Source organism: Myotis myotis, unplaced genomic scaffold (genome assembly GCF_014108235.1).
Source record: "Myotis myotis isolate mMyoMyo1 unplaced genomic scaffold, mMyoMyo1.p scaffold_m19_p_9, whole genome shotgun sequence".
NCBI lineage: Eukaryota > Metazoa > Chordata > Mammalia > Chiroptera > Vespertilionidae > Myotis > Myotis myotis.
The window spans coordinates 78,180,381-78,201,304 of record NW_023416401.1 but is presented as its reverse complement, the minus strand read 5'-3'; the positions used below and the strand labels follow the sequence as shown (position 1 = coordinate 78,201,304).

At 41.0% G+C, this 20,924-nt stretch overlaps 1 protein-coding gene across 12 annotated transcripts in view; it reads left to right on the top strand.

Moving 5' to 3' along the window:
* Positions 1 to 20,924, top strand: part of RALGAPA2 (Ral GTPase activating protein catalytic subunit alpha 2) — a 304,655-nt gene that overhangs the window by 139,466 nt on the left and 144,265 nt on the right. For all 12 annotated transcript variants that reach the window (XM_036321186.1, XM_036321185.1, XM_036321180.1 and 9 more), the window contains 2 exons: positions 17 to 115; positions 353 to 508. In XM_036321186.1, coding sequence (XP_036177079.1) covers positions 17 to 115; positions 353 to 508 — 255 coding nt within the window. The remainder of the gene's footprint in view (positions 1 to 16; positions 116 to 352; positions 509 to 20,924) is intronic.

The window sequence follows — 20,924 nt, the reverse complement described above, 5'->3', positions numbered from 1 at the left end:
CCTCTTTGTGAATTAGATACGGGATAATCTGGCAATAAGCCTGGATAACCAAACTTCTCCATCTCCTCCGGTCTTGATCCCACCACTCAGAATGTTTGCATCATGGCTATTTAAGGCAAGTGGATATGTTTTTATTCCTTTATTGTAATTTCCTCTTCCTTTCTGAAATTAAGTTTTTAAAATGTAATTTCCCAAGACGGCATGTTTTGAAGACAGGCTGGGTCTTACTAAAGCCAGTGTATCCCACATCTCCACAATCAACTCTTATGGAAAACTGAAAAGTAAAGGAAATGTTGAAATGCCCGGCTGCATCTGGAGTTGATTAAACCTTCAAACATCATCTTCTTGGCAGGCGACGACATTGCCAAATGAATATAAGGAAGGCAAACTACAAGCCTACAAACTGATCTGTGCCATGATGACCAGACGCCAGGACGTTCTGCCAAACTCAGACTTCCTGGTGCACTTTTACCTGGTGATGCACCTGGGATTAACCAGCGAGGATCAGGTATTCTGTGACCCCTTTACATTGGTAGCTCATTATTTGGAAAGTACATAGGATTCTTCACAGGTTAAATTTGAGTTTATGAAAATACATCAGAAATGTTAAAAGTTCTCATTAGTTTCGACTCTTACAACAACATACTGGCCTTTCAAAAATGAAAATCAGATTATTATCACATTCCTTTTTCTTCTCCCCACTGACTGCATTGAACCAACCAAATTTGAATTTTATTCTATGGCTTCTACACTTCTATATGATCTAACCTTTGCCTATGTTGTCAACCTCAAAAATACTATTTCAACTGCTTTTTTTTTGTTGGGATTCTACATTAGATATTGTTTGAAGAAAATTATTCTGGTCATTTAAAAATGTTTGAAAACTATCATTTTAGAAGTTAGGATGTTTTTCTGGAAGACCTCACCCATAAATTATGGGTCCTGACGTTTCCTGGTTAGGAGTTATTTTAATTTCTATCACAAAGAAATGTGATTGGTGGTTAAGTTGAAAGGCCCAGGAGCCACCAGCAATAGCCCCTCTGTGTAGACAAGCAGTGGGCAAACTACGGCCCGCGGGCTGGATCCGGCCCTTATGTAATGATGTTTACTTTGAATTTAAATTAGTTCACACAAACACTCCATCCATGCTTTTGTTCCGGCCCTCCGGTCCAGTTTAAGAACCCATTGTGGCCCTCCAGTCAAAAAGTTTGCCCACCCCTGGTGTAGACCCTGGGTGTGCAGGATGGGATGTGGCCAGCCTCTGGCCTTCCTACCTTGAGAAGTCCCCTGCAGTGGGCAGAGTGTGTGGGGGGAGGAACACTCTGACTCCTGATTTTCTTTGGAAATATCAAGCAGTCAAGTGGTGTGATTGGTTTGTATTTCACAGAGATTATTCTGGACTCTGTTTGGAGGATGGATTTTGAAATGTGACAGTGGTAGGATAGAGTTGGAGATTGGGCCTGGAGACAGGGAGATTAATTAGGAAGTAGTTAAATGAATATAGATTTTTTTTAAAATGTTGAGAACTAAGATAGTAGCATTGAAGATGGAAAGAAGGAATAGAAAAGATTCAAGAAATTTTAAGGCATTTAATTTTATCTAGAATTTCTTTAGCAATTTGAGGCATGGGGAGTGATCCAGAATTTACCCTTTGAGTTGTAGATTCTTATTAATGAATGTGAATTATTCATGAACTGTAAGTAGCCATCCTTTCTGTATTCCTTCTATTCTTGAATGTGTGAAGCAAATACACAGACTTTTTGGTGCCCCTAGGATACATGTAAGAGGTCATTCTCCTGATTGACCAGCTTTTCTTTGTTGCTTCAGAATGCACTTGAACCTTCCCAACCAAATTCCTGAGTATATTCCCTGATATTATATATTCCCTGAAATTATTTCGAGCTTTAATCATTGAACTTTTACCTGGAGTAATTAAACCGTGCTGACCTACTGAGTTGTTTTTGTCATAGTTGCTCCAGTTTCAGCATTATGTATAGGACATTTAGATATCAGGCTGGACTTAAACCCATAGTCTCGTTTATTTCCCAAATAAAAGTAGAAATGGACGTGAAAGTGGAACTGTTTGTGCTCTGTGCTCAGATATTGTGCAGCCATCATTGCAGGTGGAAGCATCTTTTGCCGAATGATGCAACTCAGGGCATGTGGAAGATTAAGGGGTTTAAATAGAGAAGAGAATTAACTCTCACAGATAATAAGGACATCCCTCAGTGACCGAAACAAGAGAGGAAGATGTAGTTAGCATGCTGTACTTGAAAGCAGTATTTGCTAAGATTTTGGAGAAAAAAATTTACTTGGAAATAATAATCAATTGTAGAATCTTCTCTTTTAATAAAAACAAATTTAAAGTCGGCAGTAAACAATATTTCTAGAATAAGTTTTCTAGAAAGTCATATAATTAGGTGTGACTTTGGAATCATCTTCCTATTTTAAAGTGTGTTAGAGTGAAAATGAAACAACAAAATGAGATGAAATAAGTATAACATTTGAGAACCCAAAATAGTATTTCAAAAAATTGGATTTTACAGTGTAGAAAAGGGAGTTTTCAAATTTTATACTTAAAATCATTTTCACATTTTAATGTATGCGATGTTTTTTGTTAATTTGATCTTTTGTAAATCATTTTAAAATAATGTAAATCTTAATGATGGCCAATCGCTAACAGTATTTCCAACGTCCAGACTTCTAAGATGAAAACGGAGATAGCATAAATCTCTTTTTTATAGTCTGCCTATTGTTTGGGACATTAAAAGCTTCAATTCTTATGTGTTTAGTAGAATTGACTGTTTTACTTTAACCTTTACAGTTAGTGGTATATGTTTTAGAAGCCTTGTCTTAAAGTAACAGAATTACTTTAAGTAAACTTTGTTCCTTTGCCAGAAGAAAATTGAGCAGAAGACCTCCTAATGAAAGAAACTTTTCTCATTTAAGAAAGAAATATCTCTGGTAATTAGTTTAACTTTTGGGCCACATGTCTAAATAGATCGTGGTAGTTGTTCCAAAACTTATATGTACTTCTGGAAACACGTTATATTAATTATAAAAAGAAAAGATAGCTTTTACTGTAAATAGTGCAGTTAAACTCAGTTTTTTAAATTGGCAGACTGTGCACCTGTGACCCGTCTGCGGGCTTATTGCCATCTTGTGGGAGTTCTTAAAGAGCCACACTTCCAGGTAGTCTGGCACTAAGGGCTTTCTTCCTGCAGATAGAACCTTCTAATTTTTTCTTATTTTGTAGTAAGATAAGTAATAGCAAATAGTTTTCTAAATTTTAACATTTGTTTGTCTCACAAATAAAATCCAAGGTGAATTTGTTCCTTTCGCCTCTGGGTGGCACACTTGTCTGCGAGATTCAGCTGTGTGGCTCAGGAACCACCACTGGGCTCTAAAACTGCCTTAGACTAGACCCTGGGCCCTGTGAGCACGCTGGTGGGGCATGGTCGTTTTACAAATGTTTTCCTGAATCTGAGAGTATCAAAATTATGTCATGGAGACTAATAAAGGGTTGAATTTGAAATAAGCTCTAAGATGTTGAATATCTTTTTTTCAGATATAAGGGTAACTTACATAAAGTCATTGAGGACTTTATTTAAATATTTATTTATTTATTTATTTATTTATTTATTTATTTATTGTTAATCCTCACCCGAGGATATTTTTCCATTGATTTTTAGGGAGAGTAGAAGAGAGAGGGAAAGACAGGGAGAAACATCGATGTGAGAAAAATACATGGAATTGGTTGCCTCCTGCACAAACCCCTACCCAGCCTCGGGCCAGGAGGACACTGCAACCAAAGTATGTGCCCTTGACTGGAATCGAACCCAGGACTCTTTGATCCACAGGCCAACACTCTATACACTGAGCCAAACCCACTAGGGTGAGACCTTTTTTAATTAAAAAAACAAAAACAAAAAACAACTTTGTGAAATAGATGTCGCACAGATTGTGTTCTGTGATATAATCATGTAAAGTCATGGTTTAATCTAATAATAGCAATTTTTAACTGGTGTTCCACGGCATAGAATTTTTAAAAACATGCAAACCTGACTATTTAGTCAGGGGCATTGACCTCTTTTTCCTTACTTAGCTTGTCAAATAAAAAAAGAATAAGAGCCAACACAACAATAGCCGTCTGATGTGAATGAATCAAAATTATATCTATTTTTTTTGTCAGATTGGTAAAAAATACGTATTTTTTGGTGTGCTGCATAATTTTAGTAATTAGTTTATGTGTGCCATGAGATGAAAAAGGTTGAAAATCACTGATCTAATATGACAGCAAATTATTTATGTAAATATAGTCACCTCTATATTTTAAAAAAATAATGATTCTTATATGGAATGGCTAGAATTCAAAATGTTACATTCCAAACCAACTGTTTTTAATATTGGTTGGACTTGTTTTAGCTATTCTAATAACTTAATGATTTAATAACTAAAATAATGACCTTATCAAATAGCATAGCCCACAGTGTAAGTTTATGGCTTATTAGTACAATTGAGAAAAATACTTTTAAATAACTTTATTTTTCCCTTGACACTGAATTTTTAAAAAATTGATTGGTACTGGTTCAGAAAAACAATTAGGATCATAAAGACTCTCAAAATAATTAGAAATCATGAATGAAATTTTGGGTGACTTGTGGGACTGCCCACCCTGCTCATGAAGGGGTCTTGCAGGTGGCTTCCCTCTGCTTAGCTGCTGTGCTGGGGGTGGGGAGTAGGGGGCGGGGGGCAGAGGGCCTTTGTTTCCCCGGCACCCACAGTGCCAGGCTATGCTGGGAACTGCACGATGTTGTCCCATTGATTCTTCTCTGCAGTTCAGTTAGATAAATATCATGACCCATTGTTTAAATAAGGTTCAAAAAATATTGAGAACATTTGCCCAATGCCACTTATTTTTTTTAAAAAAGACTGTTATAATTCACAGGCAGGGCTGGCTTATTCCACAGGGAATATCTTTTTCATTGATTCACAGCTAGCAAGTGGGTCATACAAACAGTCCTTGGTCCTATTCCTCTGTCCCGTCTTGTCTTACCTGGGCCCTGGCCTTGTCTCACCCCATCTCAGGAACCTCCTTTGAAATGCCATCCCACACCCAACCTGCAAATACCTTTTCATAGTTCCTTCCTAGTTCATCGCCATCTTTCAGTTTCTCTTCTAAAGCTGTTCCTGGTTCTTCTTAGGTTTTCCTAATGCTGAAGCAGATTTTTCACCTCGGTCTTCTTAAAAATATGTGGACATGAAAGGAGCTATGATTTAAGTTTATTAAGAACAGTTCCTATTAATTTCATCATTATTTAAAACATATGGAAAGATCAATATGTGTGAAATGGAAAAGGACAGTTGAGGAAAGGAATTTTATTTTTATGTTTCTAAGAACATATATCAAAGACTGGAAAGTTTTCTTTGCTTAAAATAAGTAAGCTATTTTTTAACAATGACTTACAGATTTAATGTCTTAATGTAATTTGTCTGTTCTACATCAAAGATAAATTCTCTTTTAAATGAAAAGCTTATATTAATACAGAATTAGTGTTGCAAATTTGCATGTAGAAATTTTAGGAAATGTATGTTTTTGTCATTTTTATCTATAATGTCCTATTATCCTATATAATAAAAGGGTAATATACAAATTGACCCTAACCATAGAACAACCAGGAACTACTGGTCACTATGACGCACACTGACCACCAGGGGGCAGACACTCAACGCAGGAGCTGCCCCGTGGTGGCCAGTGCGCTTCCATGGGGGAGCTCCACTCAGCCACAAGACAGGCTGATGGCTGCAAGCGCAGCAGTGGTGGCAGGAGCCTCTCCTGCCTCCTTGGCAGCGCTAAGGATGTCTGACTGTGGTTTAGGCCTGATCCCCCGGGGAGCAGGCCTAAGCTGGCAGGTAGACAGCCCCCAAGGGGTCCCAAACTGTGAGAGGGTGCAGGCCGGGCTGAGGGACCCCCTCACCCCTGAGTGCGTGAATTTTTGTGCACCGGGCCTCTAGTCATATTTTATAATACACCAGAAAAGCATGAGGCTCTCTCAGCTGAAGTAATATATAATGTACTGCCCCTAGGTAGCAATCCAATTACCAATTGTTATCATCTATAATAATAAAAGCATAATATGCAAATTGATCAAATGACTGAACAGCAGAACGACCGTCTGGATGACCATGCTATGACACCCACTGGCACCAGGCCAGCCAAGGCTCGCCACCTTGTTCCTGACTGTGGAGGGTTCACGGTTGGTCCCCTGGCACCTGCAGAAATTCTATAAGCTATATTATGCTCTGATATAAAGTCCTATCCTCTTAATCTTCAGGACAGCCTGTCTAAGCAATTGGTGTGATGCAATTGGTCGGGGGCCTGATCATTGCCCCATGGTCATCTGCAGAGGGAGGCCCAGGCCATCGGCCAGTGGGCCAGTCGATCAGTCGCAGGCTCTTATGATTTCCGGCGGGCTGCAGCAGGTGGATGAGGCCTCCCTCTGCAGGGAGCGATTGATCACAGAGCCCCGGCCAGGTGGGCAGGGCCTACCTCTTTGGGGAGATCGATGGTGGAGCCCCATGATCAATCGACCCAAAGAGGAAGGCCCAGGCTACCCAGCCAGCGGCACTGCGGCGGGTAGCCTGGGCCTCCCTCTGAGGGGGCGATCCATCGCAGAGCCCTGACTGGATGGGCAGGGCCTACCTGCTGTCCGCTTAATCTCAGCAGGTCAAAAGGGCACAGGCCAGGTTGAGGGGCCTTTCCTGCCCCAGTGCATGAATTTCATGCACCGGGCCTCTAGTGTCTCTCTCTAGATAGATAGATAGATAGATAGATAGATAGATAGATAGATAGATATAGATATAGATATAGATATAGATATAGATATAGATATAGATATAGATATAGATATAGATATAGATATAGATATGCCTAAGCGACCAAATGACCAGTCGACAGGTCACTATGACATGCATTGACCATCAGGGGACAGATGCTCTTGGCTATACCATTATTTCAGTCATTTGACCTTGATGTGCTTTGCTTAGTACCTAACCTGTAAAATTAGGTAATTATAGTGTCTACACAGAAGGTTGTTTGAAAACTTTGAGGAGGTAAAACCTGTAACACACTCAATTTGGAGCCTTGACACAATAGCCCTCAGTAAGTGTGCATCCTTGTGATGATGCTGAAGAGGGTGAGGAGAAGAACAGCAACAGCTTGAGTAACAAATTATTTTTACTCAAAAAGTCAACTTAAATGTTGACTTTTTTTTTTTTCTTCCCCCATGTTAAGGTCTTACTTTTGAACACAATGAAGCATTGTGGAATTTCAGAACATGTGGAGAAATAACCTCTCCCCCACTGTGGGCCAAACATAGTAATGCTATGTTTATTTAACCCTCGTGTGGTTCAGAAACTTTTCCTTGTGTGTCCCTGGCCATTGGCTCCCTTTATACCTGTGCCTCACCCACCAAGTGTGCCTCGTGAATGGTGGGAGCCAGAAAGCTGCACTCTTTGTACCCCCGCTCCTTGCAGCTGGGTTGACATCCACCCAGATTCCATCTGGCAGAGGAACTACGTGGCACTGGAAAGCAGACATGGGGAGTGGTGGGCAGCAGCTGTGGTGGGGGTTCTGCTCAGGCACCTGCATTGCTGGCAACAACTGGAGCTGCTGTGGTGTGCCTGGGTGTTTCTGCTCTCCACCTAGTTCCTGACTGCAGAGGGTTCACGGTTGGCTCCCTGGCACCTGTAGAAATCCTATAAGCTATATTTTGCTCTGATATAAATCCCTGTCCTCTTAATCTCAGCAGAGTGCGTTCTATTGTCTGTAAGTAAGAACCTGACTTAGGCGGCGACTACTCTGCCAGGTACTATGCTAGGCACTTGCAGAACCATGATCAACAGTGGTTCATCTTTCAGCTGTTAAATGTACTTACAGCATTTATTTTCTTTTTCCCTAAATTTGGGTTATTTTCTTTGTAGCCAAGAATATTTAACTTTTTTTTTAGCAACATTTTGCTTTCATTGAACTTTATATTTTAATGAACTTTTTGCTATACCAGTGTTAAAACATAACTTTAAACATCATATAAAGAGTAATATTCTATCATAAAAGTAAAAATAGTTCGAGATTTTCATAATGGATGTTACAACCTCCTCTCATGAGGTATATGATGGAATAATATAATAATAAACACTCATTTTTAAAAAGATCTCAAGGGGCCCCTCAGTGAGCGTAAGACTCAGCAGTGAGCTATGAAAGCAAGGTGCAGGGGTGATACTTGTAAATTGGCCGTCCCTGACTCTCTTAATAACCCCAGACAGCCTGGATCATGCAGTGATACGTAATAATTGCATCACCTTTTCTCAGACAAAGAATTGTTCTTTGCTGAAAATTTACTTTTAACTAAAACTACATATGTTAGATACACATAAATTTATAAATATTTTTAAGGCTAAACATAAATGCGTATTCCATTTCAGAGAATGAAGAATTAAGATGGCAGAGTAGAGACCTTGTTTATCTCATATCCAAGGATATAATTCTAAAAATCTCTAAAGTATTATTCTGTACATCAAGTATGTTTTTAACCAATATTTGAATTCATGGGACTTTAATTAAATGCCAGCAGGACAGAGTGCATATTTATAAATTTAAAGGTCCAAATGATGTTTAGACGATGAAATATTAGCCTTGATGTGTATCAGTAGAGGAACTTTAGAAAGCTAACATAAATGCCTCATTTAAAAACAATTCTAAAAAAAAACTATAGGATTGTACAATGAGTAAAAATAGGACTAATTTTGGGCCTTATTTCTAAGGGTTTTAAGAATGGGGAAATATATCTTCTAAGACTGCAGAATAGAAATTAGCTTCAAAATATATTCAACATTTGACTTTCACAGGTGACGAGCTGAAAGGCCTGGGTGCTAGATTCAGCTCTGTCACCCATTGGCTCTGCGGACTTGCCTCACCACCAGTGAGCTGAACCTGAGGACTTCTAGGGCCCCCTCCTATTGAGCACCCTTGGATCCTCTGATTTGTTTTAGGCATTTTAGCATTAGGGTCACATTGTTCTTTATTAAATGTAGCAAAAGATTCAATAAGCTTTTCTTGTGTAATATTTTCCTCACCCAGGCTCTAAAGGTCTGTACAGTGGTATGATGCTCACAATGTGTATATCCATCAAGGTGTGCAGAGGGCCAAGTGAGTGATACATAAGTCATAGCAATTGCACTGTGTGGAATACCTCTCTGGTTTAGGTGGTTTGAAAGCAGCTCACAGAGGAGGTGGGGTTTGAGCAGGAATTTCAAGGATGAATAGGATTTAGATGGTAGGACAAGAAGCAGGGTGGAATTTCACATATCGAAGGTACAAACCTTCTCAGCTCATGTTCAGGGAACAGTGACCATAGTGATTTTGATTTAGTAGTGCCAGATGTGTGCATGGAAATAATATGCAGATGTGAATCCAGGCAGGCATTGTACAGAGCCTGCATTCAGAGTCTTTTTCATCCAGCGGATAGTGGGAAGCTGTGGAAGGTTTTTGAGCACAACATTCAACATGACAAAAAAGCATTTCATGAGGCTGAAACTACGGTCATGAGATGGGATTATCATCAGGAGAGAATGATGACAAGCACAGAAGGGGAATTATTGTAGTAGCCCAGGGGCAAGGTAATGAGGGCCTAACAAGGACTGACACATAGATGGGGCGTGTGTGTATAAGTTTATTTATCCACTAGAGGCCCGATGCACAAAATTTATGCAAAAGCAGGCCTTCCTTCCCCTGGCTGCCGGCACCAGCTTCCTTCCGGCACCCGTGACCCGGGCTTTCCTCACAGAGGGAGGCCCCGCCTACCCGCCAGTCAATGGCCTGGGCTTCCCTCTTTGGGGCAATCGTGGAGCCCCCCAATTGATCGCCCTGCTGGCTGGTGGCCTGGGCCTCCCTCAGTGGGGCAATCATGGGGTGATAGCCGGGCCCCCGACCAATCACATGGCACCCACCTTGGCTGGTGCCAGTGGGTGTCACAGCGTGGTCCCGGATGGTCATCCAGATGGTTGTTCCGCTGTCCGGCCGTTTGCTCGATTTGCATATTACGCTTTTATTACATAGGTTATGTATATGTGTATGTACATGTATGCATATGTGTTTTGTGTGTGTATGGAATACTTGGGGCAGGTATAATATAATGCTGAATGGTAAGTGCCCTGAGAAGGTAGAGCCTCCTGGCACTATTCCCAGTATCTCTCAAAGCACAAATTGAGTCAGGAAGACCAGAAGATGAATTGAGAAAAGGGAGGAGCTAGGTAGGATGTGACCCCTCTCTTCACCATGGACATCGTAGCACAAGGGCAGGCTAAGTGGTGTGTGGAGGATATCCCAGGGATTGTCCCCACAAAGAATTCTTGCCTGTTAGGAAGTAGAAGTGTGTGGGAAAGATTCCCAGGTCTGTTTCTCTCCACTGAGAACTTATTTTCTACCCTGTTGGAATTCAAAATTGATGTACAATTACAGCTATTAGTTTAATTTTTACAGCTATTAAACTAGAACTTCTAAAGGCCTCTGTTATTTTATATTTTTCTTAGCCAGTTTTGTTATTGTTGGTTTTTGAAAGTAATTTGACACTTTTCTAAAAATATAATTTGTATTAGTTTGAATTTACTTTAATGAGATTTTATTGAGTATAAAGCTTTGCTGGAGCAATAAACAAAACTTTCCATTTGACTTAGATTTGCTGGAAGAATAATATCTCTAAGGATAGGTAGCATATATCAACCTTCTGGGATATATTAAGTTAATTGATAATTCTTATGTGCTTTCAGTATGAATTCGGTGTGATGAAATGTAGAATCTGTCACATAGTGTTATGCCATCAGGTAATATACAGTGGTTTCTGTAAGGTTCCATGAGGACATACAAGCCATAGATTAGACAACGTTTTACCAAAAATAATTTATTATAACTTTGTTCAGCCATTAATGGCTATGACACTTCAGATACTGCCTCAAAATAATACATTGGCAAGTTGTTTTTTTTCTTTTACAACTCTAAAGCCAATTATTATTTTCACTGAGCTACAGATTGAGCCTATTACACCTAAGTAAGGAAAGTAGAAATATGTCGAAGGTAACAGATGGTTGAGGTTTCGGTTATGAGGTTAGCACATGGGCCGCGAACTTGTTTCCCAGCATTAAAAGGGTAAGGTGATAGCCTGGGAGGCTGATCAGAGAGGAAGGAGACTGCCTCCGCGGCCAGAAATAGAGTTTGGTTTGATTTCCTCCCTTTTTGGAGTTAAAGGTATAAAGACTTTGTTTCAAGTAAATGCTGTCAGTGAAAAATATGAGTTATGTATATGTAGCCATAAGTGTTTAGTAAGCACATGCTACATGAAATAAAGCATAAAATGCAATATAATAGCAACTCAATATATGTGGAAAACTGGAAGATTTTTTTCTTGCTAAACTGTTACCATATGGTACAGTGTGTAATCTGGCCTGTGATTTCCAGTAGAGAAAATGTTCTTTTGCCCTGAGGTCTCTCTCTGGAAGGAGACTTACTGTGGCCTCCAGAATCGTCCTTGGTAGACTCACTGGAGTGTACCTCATCTTTTCCCAACACAGCAGGCATCCAATAAATGTGCTGATTGCCAAAAAATTTAAAAATAAAAAAGGAAGACCTTAAAACCACATGGCCTCATGGGGAAGAATGGGTGACCAAAGTAGCTGAGCTCAACCGTTCTGGTTGAGACTGGCTCCAGCTACCATCCTCAGTGCAGGTATTAACCTTCTGTGGCGGTAAGCTGGCCAGTGTTCATTATCCCAGAACAGCGATTCCCGGGACACAGGGCTTTTGCCACCTCCCCCACTCCAGGAACCAGTGTCCCGAGACATTTTGGTTGTCACAAGTTGGGGAGTGAGGTAGTTGGCATCTAGTGGGTAGAGGCCAGGGATGTTATTCAAATTCCTGTGATACGTAGGTCTAAGCAAAGAACGTAGGATCCTGAGTGTCAATACTGCTCAGGTTGAGAGACCCTGTTCTAAAAGAGACACAGGGAGAAGAGGCAGGCAACAGACATTAAATGACAATCTCAGTAAGAAAAGAAGTATAAAAGACTAGCTCTTTCAATTTAACCAAGGAAATTAAAGCATGCACAAATATAACCAGGGAGATTAAAGTAAGAGAGGCAAATGTTCAGGTTGAACTATAAGGCAATTGCCAATATTGAACTATTTTTCAAAAAAAGGAGGAGTGCAGTTTTGTACTGTTCAAACTTTAATAATTCTGCATGTCTATTTAAAAAATCAATTTAAGAAGTAAAACATGGAGTGATCTGATTAGTTCAGTGTCAGTGTGAAAACATCTGAGATTGGTTTTGTCTGGAAGCTCATTCTCAGTAAGTAGTGTAGCCTGCACCCACAGAGCCCACGCTGCAAGCTGAGTGGAGGCCGGGAGGGGCTCAGGGTGGTTTTGCTGCCCCCATGCACGCTGCATGAGTAGCTGAGAGAAGGAAGAATGGCTAGAGAATAGGTTGCATGATGAAGCGTTGGCACATGGGCACAGGTCATTGCTTTCTTCTAATGTTTGGAGCCACGTCGGTGTGTGTGGGAGAGGGTAGACACCGACCAGGCTGTCTTACTTCCGAAGCAGGACTATGTAAGACTCCAGCTCCCCACCAGAGACACTGTCTAACCCGTGTCCTACTCAGGCATTGAGGGTGATGGATGTGAGCCTCTCAAACTCTAAAATATCTGTCCAAGGCTATTCGGCCTGGCTGTCCCACAGGCAGCCTGGGCAAGGGGGTCATCTTTGGAGCTCTGGCCTTGAGTCAGTGACCACATAGCCTTTTCTGGCTTAAGCTTCTTTGTTTCATGAAATAAGGTCAATTGTAGCTCTCTGTGGAGCCTTGGAAAGGTGAAGACAGTTAGGCCTTTAGTAGGCGCCGGTGTGGTCACTGCAGAAGGGATTTGTTGTTTGGAATATCACTTGTTGACTTGTAAGACCATCTTTTGCCATTCTTTGAAGGTTTTAATAAAATTCACCTTTTTCTTTAGGCAGAGAAGAGCTGAGAGACAGAGAGATGGCTTCTGGTAGCATTTCAAGTATTAAGTAGCACTGGGGGAGCGTGGTGCTTTACCTCCCATTTGGAAAGGAGTGATTTTGAATATAAGAGATTTGAAGTCATGACTATGGTTTGTAATCCTTAAAGGACAAGTTTGGATACAATGAAATAATGGCAGGCCAAGCATTTTAAATTGCAAGTTTCGTTTCTGTAAGGAAGTGCTCTCCTTGTGGGAAATGATCTTTGTTGTCTGTTGGTTCTTTTCAATAGATAACAGTAAGTGATAGTGTTCTAACTGCAGATTACTCAGTTACTAGTATTAGTGCTATTTACTGGAATACATTTTGGAGAGAACATTGTTTTCTATAGAAACAATAAACAACCGTTTTTCTTTTGTTCTTCACCAAAAATATTCTTTGGTAGGTATTTGTGGGCTAGATAAATTTTAGCAAAATAGAACCTTTTAGTAATAAGACATTAAAATAAAACACCATTTTTTTCTGTGCTGGAGTCTTACGTTGAATGTGTTCATATGATCCCTTTATCAAGAACCCGTGCCTGTGTCACCTATTTGCTCCTCTCCCCTGGGTCCCCATGGAACCCTATGCTCGTCCCCTGGTCTCACTCTGTACAGCGGTCCCCACCCAAGAGGTCATTGCTGGAAGGCAGCGACCATGCTTTATTCTGCCTCAGACCCCTCCCAGCAGCTGACATGGTACCTTCAACCCAGTCAGCACTTGAGAACTTTGTCATCTTATTGTTAAATGTTGTTGTTTTTTTGGTATGACATTTTCAGAATGACTTGATTTCCATTTCACACTCTTTTTTAAGGAGTAGATTTTAAATCAAATTTATTTTAAATTTTACTTTTCAGTAGATCTTTACAGAATTTTAGTAAGATCATGATTAAAAATGCTGCCATAATATAATAAATGTAATGATGTTTGATGTATAATAAAAGCAATGATGTATGAGGCTCTAGAATTTACAAAATGTTTCAGATCGTTCTTCTTTGCCATGTAGGAGCACTATGCGGTCAGATGCATTTCTGTTCCCATTTTACAGATGTGAAATTGCTTGCTCAGGGGACACAGTATCTGCAAATTAGTGGGTATCTTTTAGGAGTTTTATCTCCAAATCCTTTCTCTTCCTATTGCCTCAGGCCTTCCACATCTGTCTGAAAGCAACTTTGTTTAAAGAAAAAAGAATACTTTTTAAGTCCCCCAAATGAATTGTATTGTGTAAGTTAAAAACCAGAATGTTGAATAGGGATTCCTGGAATTTAAAGCAGTGAGCCTTGTGTCAACCTTTGAAAGGTCGATGAATGAGTGTGGACGTCTGATTGCTTGCCTTTCCCCCTTTCCTTCCTCCTGGGTGGGGCTGGTGTGCAGCGGGCTCTCCGTCAGGGGATGTGCAGACCAGGGATGTCTCCCCTGTTTCAGTGCTGCCACTGTCAGTGGTTCTGTCCTACATCAGATTGGCACGGATGGCTCCCATTGGGATTTTTTTCTCAAATTTCAGTTATTCTTAGGAGCTCTTTGTCCAAATACAACTTAAATTATGAAAAAAAAAAAGTAGTTATAATTCTGTTGCCCCAGCAGACACTACAAGCCATACCTGTTGCTACTGCTCTATGTAACTCATCTAGATCTCCATGCCACATCTTAGGCTCAGGCTTTCTTTTCACCAAAGAAACAGCAGGCATTTCCCTTTTACACTCCCATCTTCTCCCCGCGATCAGAAAAACACAAGGATGTCCATTCTCACTGCTTCTGTTCAACAAATGGGGACTGGATATTCCAGCCAGGGCAGTTAGGTAAGAAAATTACATAAAATGCATTCACACTGGAAATAAAAAAGAAAAACTATCAATATTCAAATATGGCATGATTTTGAATATAGAAAACCCCAAGGAATACACGTACACACACAAATAGAATGAATAAATGAATTCAGCAAGATTGCAGGATAAAAGATCTATATACAAAAATCAACCAAATTTCTGTACACTACAGTGAAAAACTTTAAAATTAGAAAAAGTCCCATTTACCATAGCTTCAAAAAGAAAAGTATTTTGGGAATATAGCTAAAGAAGTGTAAGATATATATACTGAATACTAAAAAATGTTTCTATAAAAAATTAAAGCGGACTCAATAAATGGAAATATAGCTCTTATTCTTGTATTGGGATACTTTACATTCTTAAGATGGCAATAATTGCTAAATTAGTCTACAAAATCAACACAATCACTATCAAAATCCCATGGCCTTTCTTGCAGAAATGAAAAAGCTGGTTCTAAAATTCATGTGCAATTTCAAGAGACCTTGAAAGACCAAAACAATCTTGAAAAAGAATAAAGTAGAGGACTCAAAGTTTCCTACTTGAAACTTTACTTCAGTTTTAGTAATCAAAACAGTACATTACTGGTGAAAGGTTAGACATATAGAGATCAGTGGAGTCCAGAAATAAACCCATGCATCTATGTTCAACTGATTTTCAACAAGGTTACCAAGACACTCAGTGAGGAAAGAATAGTCTCTTTAGCAAGTGGTGCCATGATAAGTGGGTATCCAACTGCAAAAGAATGAAGTTGGATTCCTACCTCACACCATATACAAAAGTTAACTCAAAATGGATCAAAAACCTAACAACAAAAACTGTATAACTTATTAAAAAAAAGAAGTAAATTGTTGTGATCTTGAGTTTTGCAATGGATTCTTAGATATGACACCGAAAGCATAAGCAACAAAGAAAAAAAATGGATAAATTATACTTCATTAAAATTAAAATCTTTTGTACATCAGAGGACACTATCTAGCAAGTAAAAAGACAACCCACAAAATAGAGAAGACTTTTGCAAGTCATATCTGATAAGGGTCTAGGATCAAGAATATATAAAAAAGTCTTACAACTCAACAAAAACACAAACAGCTCAATTTTAAAATGGGCTAAGGACTTTGACTTCAGAGAACTCAGACATTATCTCCAAAGAAGATATAATATAGACCAATAAGGGCATGAAACGATTTTACATAATAACTTACCAGGAAAATGCAAATCAAAGCCACAGTGAGATACCACTTTTCACTCACTAGGATGGCTATTATATTGTCTTTTCAAAATGATGAAAAATAACAAATGATGAGGAAGTGGAGAAATTGGAACCTCTCAGACATTGCTGGTAAGAATATTAAATGGTGCAGCTGCTGTAGAAAGTTTGGCAGTTCCTTACCATATTAACCAGAAATTTTGCTCCTAGGTATATATTCAAAAGAATTGACAGCAGGTATTCAAACAAAAACCGTACAAAGATTTTCCTAACAGCACTATTCACAGTCACCAAACAGTGGAAACAACCTAAATGTCCACCAATTGATAAAAGGGTCCATAAAATGTGGTCTCTCTATGCCAGTGGTTCTCAATCTGTGGGTCACGACCCCTTTGGGGGTCGAATGACCCTTTCACAGGGGTCGCCTAAGACCATCGGAAAACACGTATATAATTACATATTGTTTTGTGATTAATCACTATGCTTTAATTTGTTCAATTTGTAACCATGAAATTGGGGGAACTGTATTAAAGGGTTGCGGCATTAGAAAGGTTGGAATCCACTGGTCTATGTAAGGGAATCTTATCTATATATATAAAGAGCCAGGGGCCATCACAACCGAATGGATGACCAAACAGACTGAGTGGGGCGTTAAGGCTGGCAGGGGGATTAGTGAGGGACGACCAAATGACTGAGCAGCAGGCTGTGTGGGGAGACCAGGCCTACAGGGGGTGCAGTGAGGGACAACCAAACGACTGAGTAGCAGGCTGCATGGGGTGAGCAGGCCGGCAGAGGGATAGTGACGGGTGACCAAACGACTGAACAGCAGGCTGCATAGGGCGACCAGGCCAGCAGGGGGGTTAGTGAGGGATGACCAAACGACTAAATGCAGGCTGTGTAAGGCAACTAGGCTGGCAAGGGCGGCAGTGAGGGGTGACCAGGCCGGCACAGGGGGGCAGTGAGGGGCAACCAGGCCGGCAGGGGGGTTAGTGAGGGATGACCAAATGACTAAACAGCAGGCTGTATGGGGCAATCAGGCTGTCAGGGGCGGCAGTGAGGGGTGACCAGGCCATCAGAGGGGGGCAGTAAAGGGTGACCAGGCTGGCAGGGGGTGCAGTTGGCGGCAACCAGGCCGGCAGAGGGGGGCAATGAGGGGCGACCAGGCCGGTGGAGGGGGGGTCAGTTGGAGGCAACCAGGCCAGCAGAGGGGGGTAGTGAGGGGCGACCAGGCTGGCAGGGGGCAGTTGGGGGCAACCAGGCTGGCGGGGTGGGGGGCAGTTGGGGGCGACCTGGCTGGCGGGGTGGGGGGGGCAGTTGGGGGCGACCTGGCCGGCAGGCAGAGGCAGTTAGGGGTGATCAGGCTGGCAGGGGGGCCAGTAGAGGCAATCAGGCAGGCAGACAGGCAAGCAGTTGGGAGCCAGCAGTCCTGGATTGTGAGAGGGATGTCGAACTGGGATCGGGCCTAAACCGGCAGTCAGACATTCCCCGAGGGGTCCCAGATTGGAGAGGGTGCAGGCTGGGCTGAGGGGACCCCCCCCTCCCATGCACGAATTTCGTGCACCGGGTCTCTAGTTTGGTCATAAAAAGGAATAAAGTATCGCCATATGCTGCACCATCTTGAAAACATCCAAGCAAAATAAGAGATTAAAAAAAAAATACAACAAAAACAGCCGACTACATATGACCCATATTCTGAAATGTCCTTGGTAGTAATATCAATAGAGACAAAGTAGATTAGGTTGTCTGGTGGAGGGGGAATGGAGAATGCCTGCTAATGGGTAGAGGATTTCAATTTGAGGTAATGAAATATTCTCAAATTAAATAGTGATAATACATGAATTTTATTATATGAAAATTATATCTCAATGAAGCTCTTACAAACTAGAAAAAGAGCAGTTAAGATAACCGGGTATAAAATAAAATACGTACAGTTATTGTAAAATCCATTAATCAATCTTCTGTTTTTCCTGGAAAAGTGTTCATCACTATAAAGGCTAGCAAGACAGCAGAGTCTTTCTTCGCAGATGTGGGATTAAGTGTAGAGCAATCATCAAAAGTACTCAAGGCTCTCCTCTAGGGCTTGAGGGTCGCAGAGACTTTCTTTTCCATCTGCCTGGTTGTCCCCTCTCTCCTGAAAAGTCCTGATGCTGTACAAATGGTCAGAGCAGCTCCTGTGGCCATCAGAAGTCTGTTTATGCATGTCACTCCCTCTCTACTTTGCATGCTACTGTCAAGGTCTTCTTCATAGCATTTTTTGTGGTGAGAAGCACGAGGCAATTTTGTTTCTACAGCCACAGAACTAATTACTCTATCTTGTCATATTTCTCATGGACTTGATAACATAGTTATACCAAGAGAAGTCACATTTGTGTGACATTTATAAAAATATCTGCTTTTTCTCCAAAAAAATTACACAAAGATAATGTCAAGGACATAGTACATATTTCTTGGCTTGGATCTTGAGAGTAATTTTTAGCTTTGTCCTGCTGCATTTTTATTTCCATGAACTTTTCTGTAAGTGCAATGCGTGGGGCATGATCTGCTTTTTTAAAAAGGCCATATTATAAAGGCTTTATTTTTATCAATGAAAAATGCTACCTGAACCAAAGTACAGCATGAAGAGGCCAGGTAGCCTCCTGTGGTATGTAGAGGATGCCTGTGATGGAGCAGACTCACCAGCAGAAGCAGGAGCACCAGGCTGTGGGACTTTGAGGGCTCTTCAGATCGGTTCTTCTGGTAACTAAAACCTTTTGGCCACTCAGCATTTCTGAGCTTTGCCAATAGGATGATAACTGAGACAGTAAAACCTCGATAGGATGAACTAATTCAGGTGAGGGAGTATCTATTAAAGCCCAAAGTCTGTCACATAAAAAGTAGGTTTTCCAAATGCTTATGTTAAAAAATTGACAAATTAGTTTGTTTACCTGTTTTTACTTATGTAGACACTAGAGGCCTGGTGCACGAAATTCGTGCATGGGGGAGGGGTGTCCCTCAACCTGGCCTGTACCCTCTCACAATCTGGGACCCCTCAGATAGGGTCCCTAGGCCTGGCTGGCGATCAGGACCTATTGGGGCTTTCCTTCCCCCGGCTGCCGGCAGCTGGCCCCACCCCCGCTGCTGGCACTGCTTGCCATCTGTGCAGTACTGCCCCCCACCCCCCACCACCAGTCACCTCCCTTTGCAGGCGGCAGGCATGGGGTGCGATCGATTGGCTGGCCTGGGCCTCCCTCTGCGGGGCAATTGCTGGCCAGCCCTGCACACCCACTACAGTGTCGCTGGTTGGTGGCCTGGGCCTCCCTCTGTGGGACGATCAATCATGGGGCTCCACGAATAATCACTTAGCAGAGGGAGGCCCCACCCACCCGGCTGGGGCTCTGCAATCTATCACCAAGCAGAGGGTGTCCTGGGCCTCCCTCTTTGGGGCGATTGATTACAGAGCCCCCCTTTTGCCTGGGCCTCCCTCTTTGGGGCGATTGATTACAGAGCCCCGATTGCCTCGCAGAGGGTGGCCTGGGCCTCCCTCTGCAGGGTGATCGTGGGGCGATGGTGGGGCTCCCTGACCAATTACATCACACCCACCTTGGCTGACCTGGTGCCAGTGCGTGTAAGGTGATCTAGACCAGCGGTTCTCAACCTGTGGGTCGCGAACAATGAAAATACATCCTGCATATCAGATGTTTACATTACGATTTATAACAGTAGCAAAATTACAGTTATAAAGTAGCAACGAAAATAATTTTATCGTTGGGGGTCACCACAACATGAGGAACTGTATTAAAGGGTCACGGCATCAGGAAGGTTGAGAACCACTGGTCTAGATGGTCATTCTGCTGTTCAGTCATTCAAGTTGCATATTACGCTTTTATTATTATGAACTAGTGGCTCAGTGCACGAATTTGTGCACATTGAAAGGGAATGAATTAGAAGAAATATTTTAATGTCACTATTCACCCTTTCTCTATAATAGAAGTGTCAGAGATTAAAGAAAATTAGTAAAGTGTATGTGAAAATAATATATAAATTTATTAATAAACAATAACAACATGATATAAAACAACAAAAACAACAATATAAAAACAACATTGATATAAACAATGACTGATAAATTGATTAAACTTGTTCTAATATCTCCCTGAACACCACATTAAGAGTAAAAACACTTTCAGAGTGCTTGACTAATTGCCCTTGTGATGAGGTATTTACAACTTTAACGTCACGACACATTCTTCGAACTTGAGAGAATGCAACATGTAACTGACCATGTCCAAAAACGGGTTCAGGTAGGAATATTTCTACTCTGTTTAGAGTTTGTCCTTGTGATTTATTAATAGTCATCGCAAATGCTGGCATCACAGGAAACTGTCATGAATTAATTGAAATGGGAGGGCATTGTCAGACGGGGTCAAATCAATTCTTGGAATCAGAACAACCTCTCCTTCCACAGATTCTGTTAATACTTCAACTTCGATTATGTTAGGTCTCAATCTTTTGATAATAAATCTACTACCATTACAAAGACCCCAGTTACTATTAAGATTTCTCAGTAGCATGATGATTGTACCTACTTTCAATTTTAATTTATGACACAGCATTCCCAAAGGAGTAATACTATTAAGAAATTCAATGGGAAAATTTTCCTTTTTGGCATCATCAGTTGAATTGATGGAATCATCACTCAAATAGGTGTGAAAATCTCCATCGAGTATATCCAAAATTTTTTCATTTAATTTGTTAACGTGCTCATTTTTTTGGACAAAGAATCGCATGTTTATATATATTTTTAATATTATCTATAGATATACTATTTCCA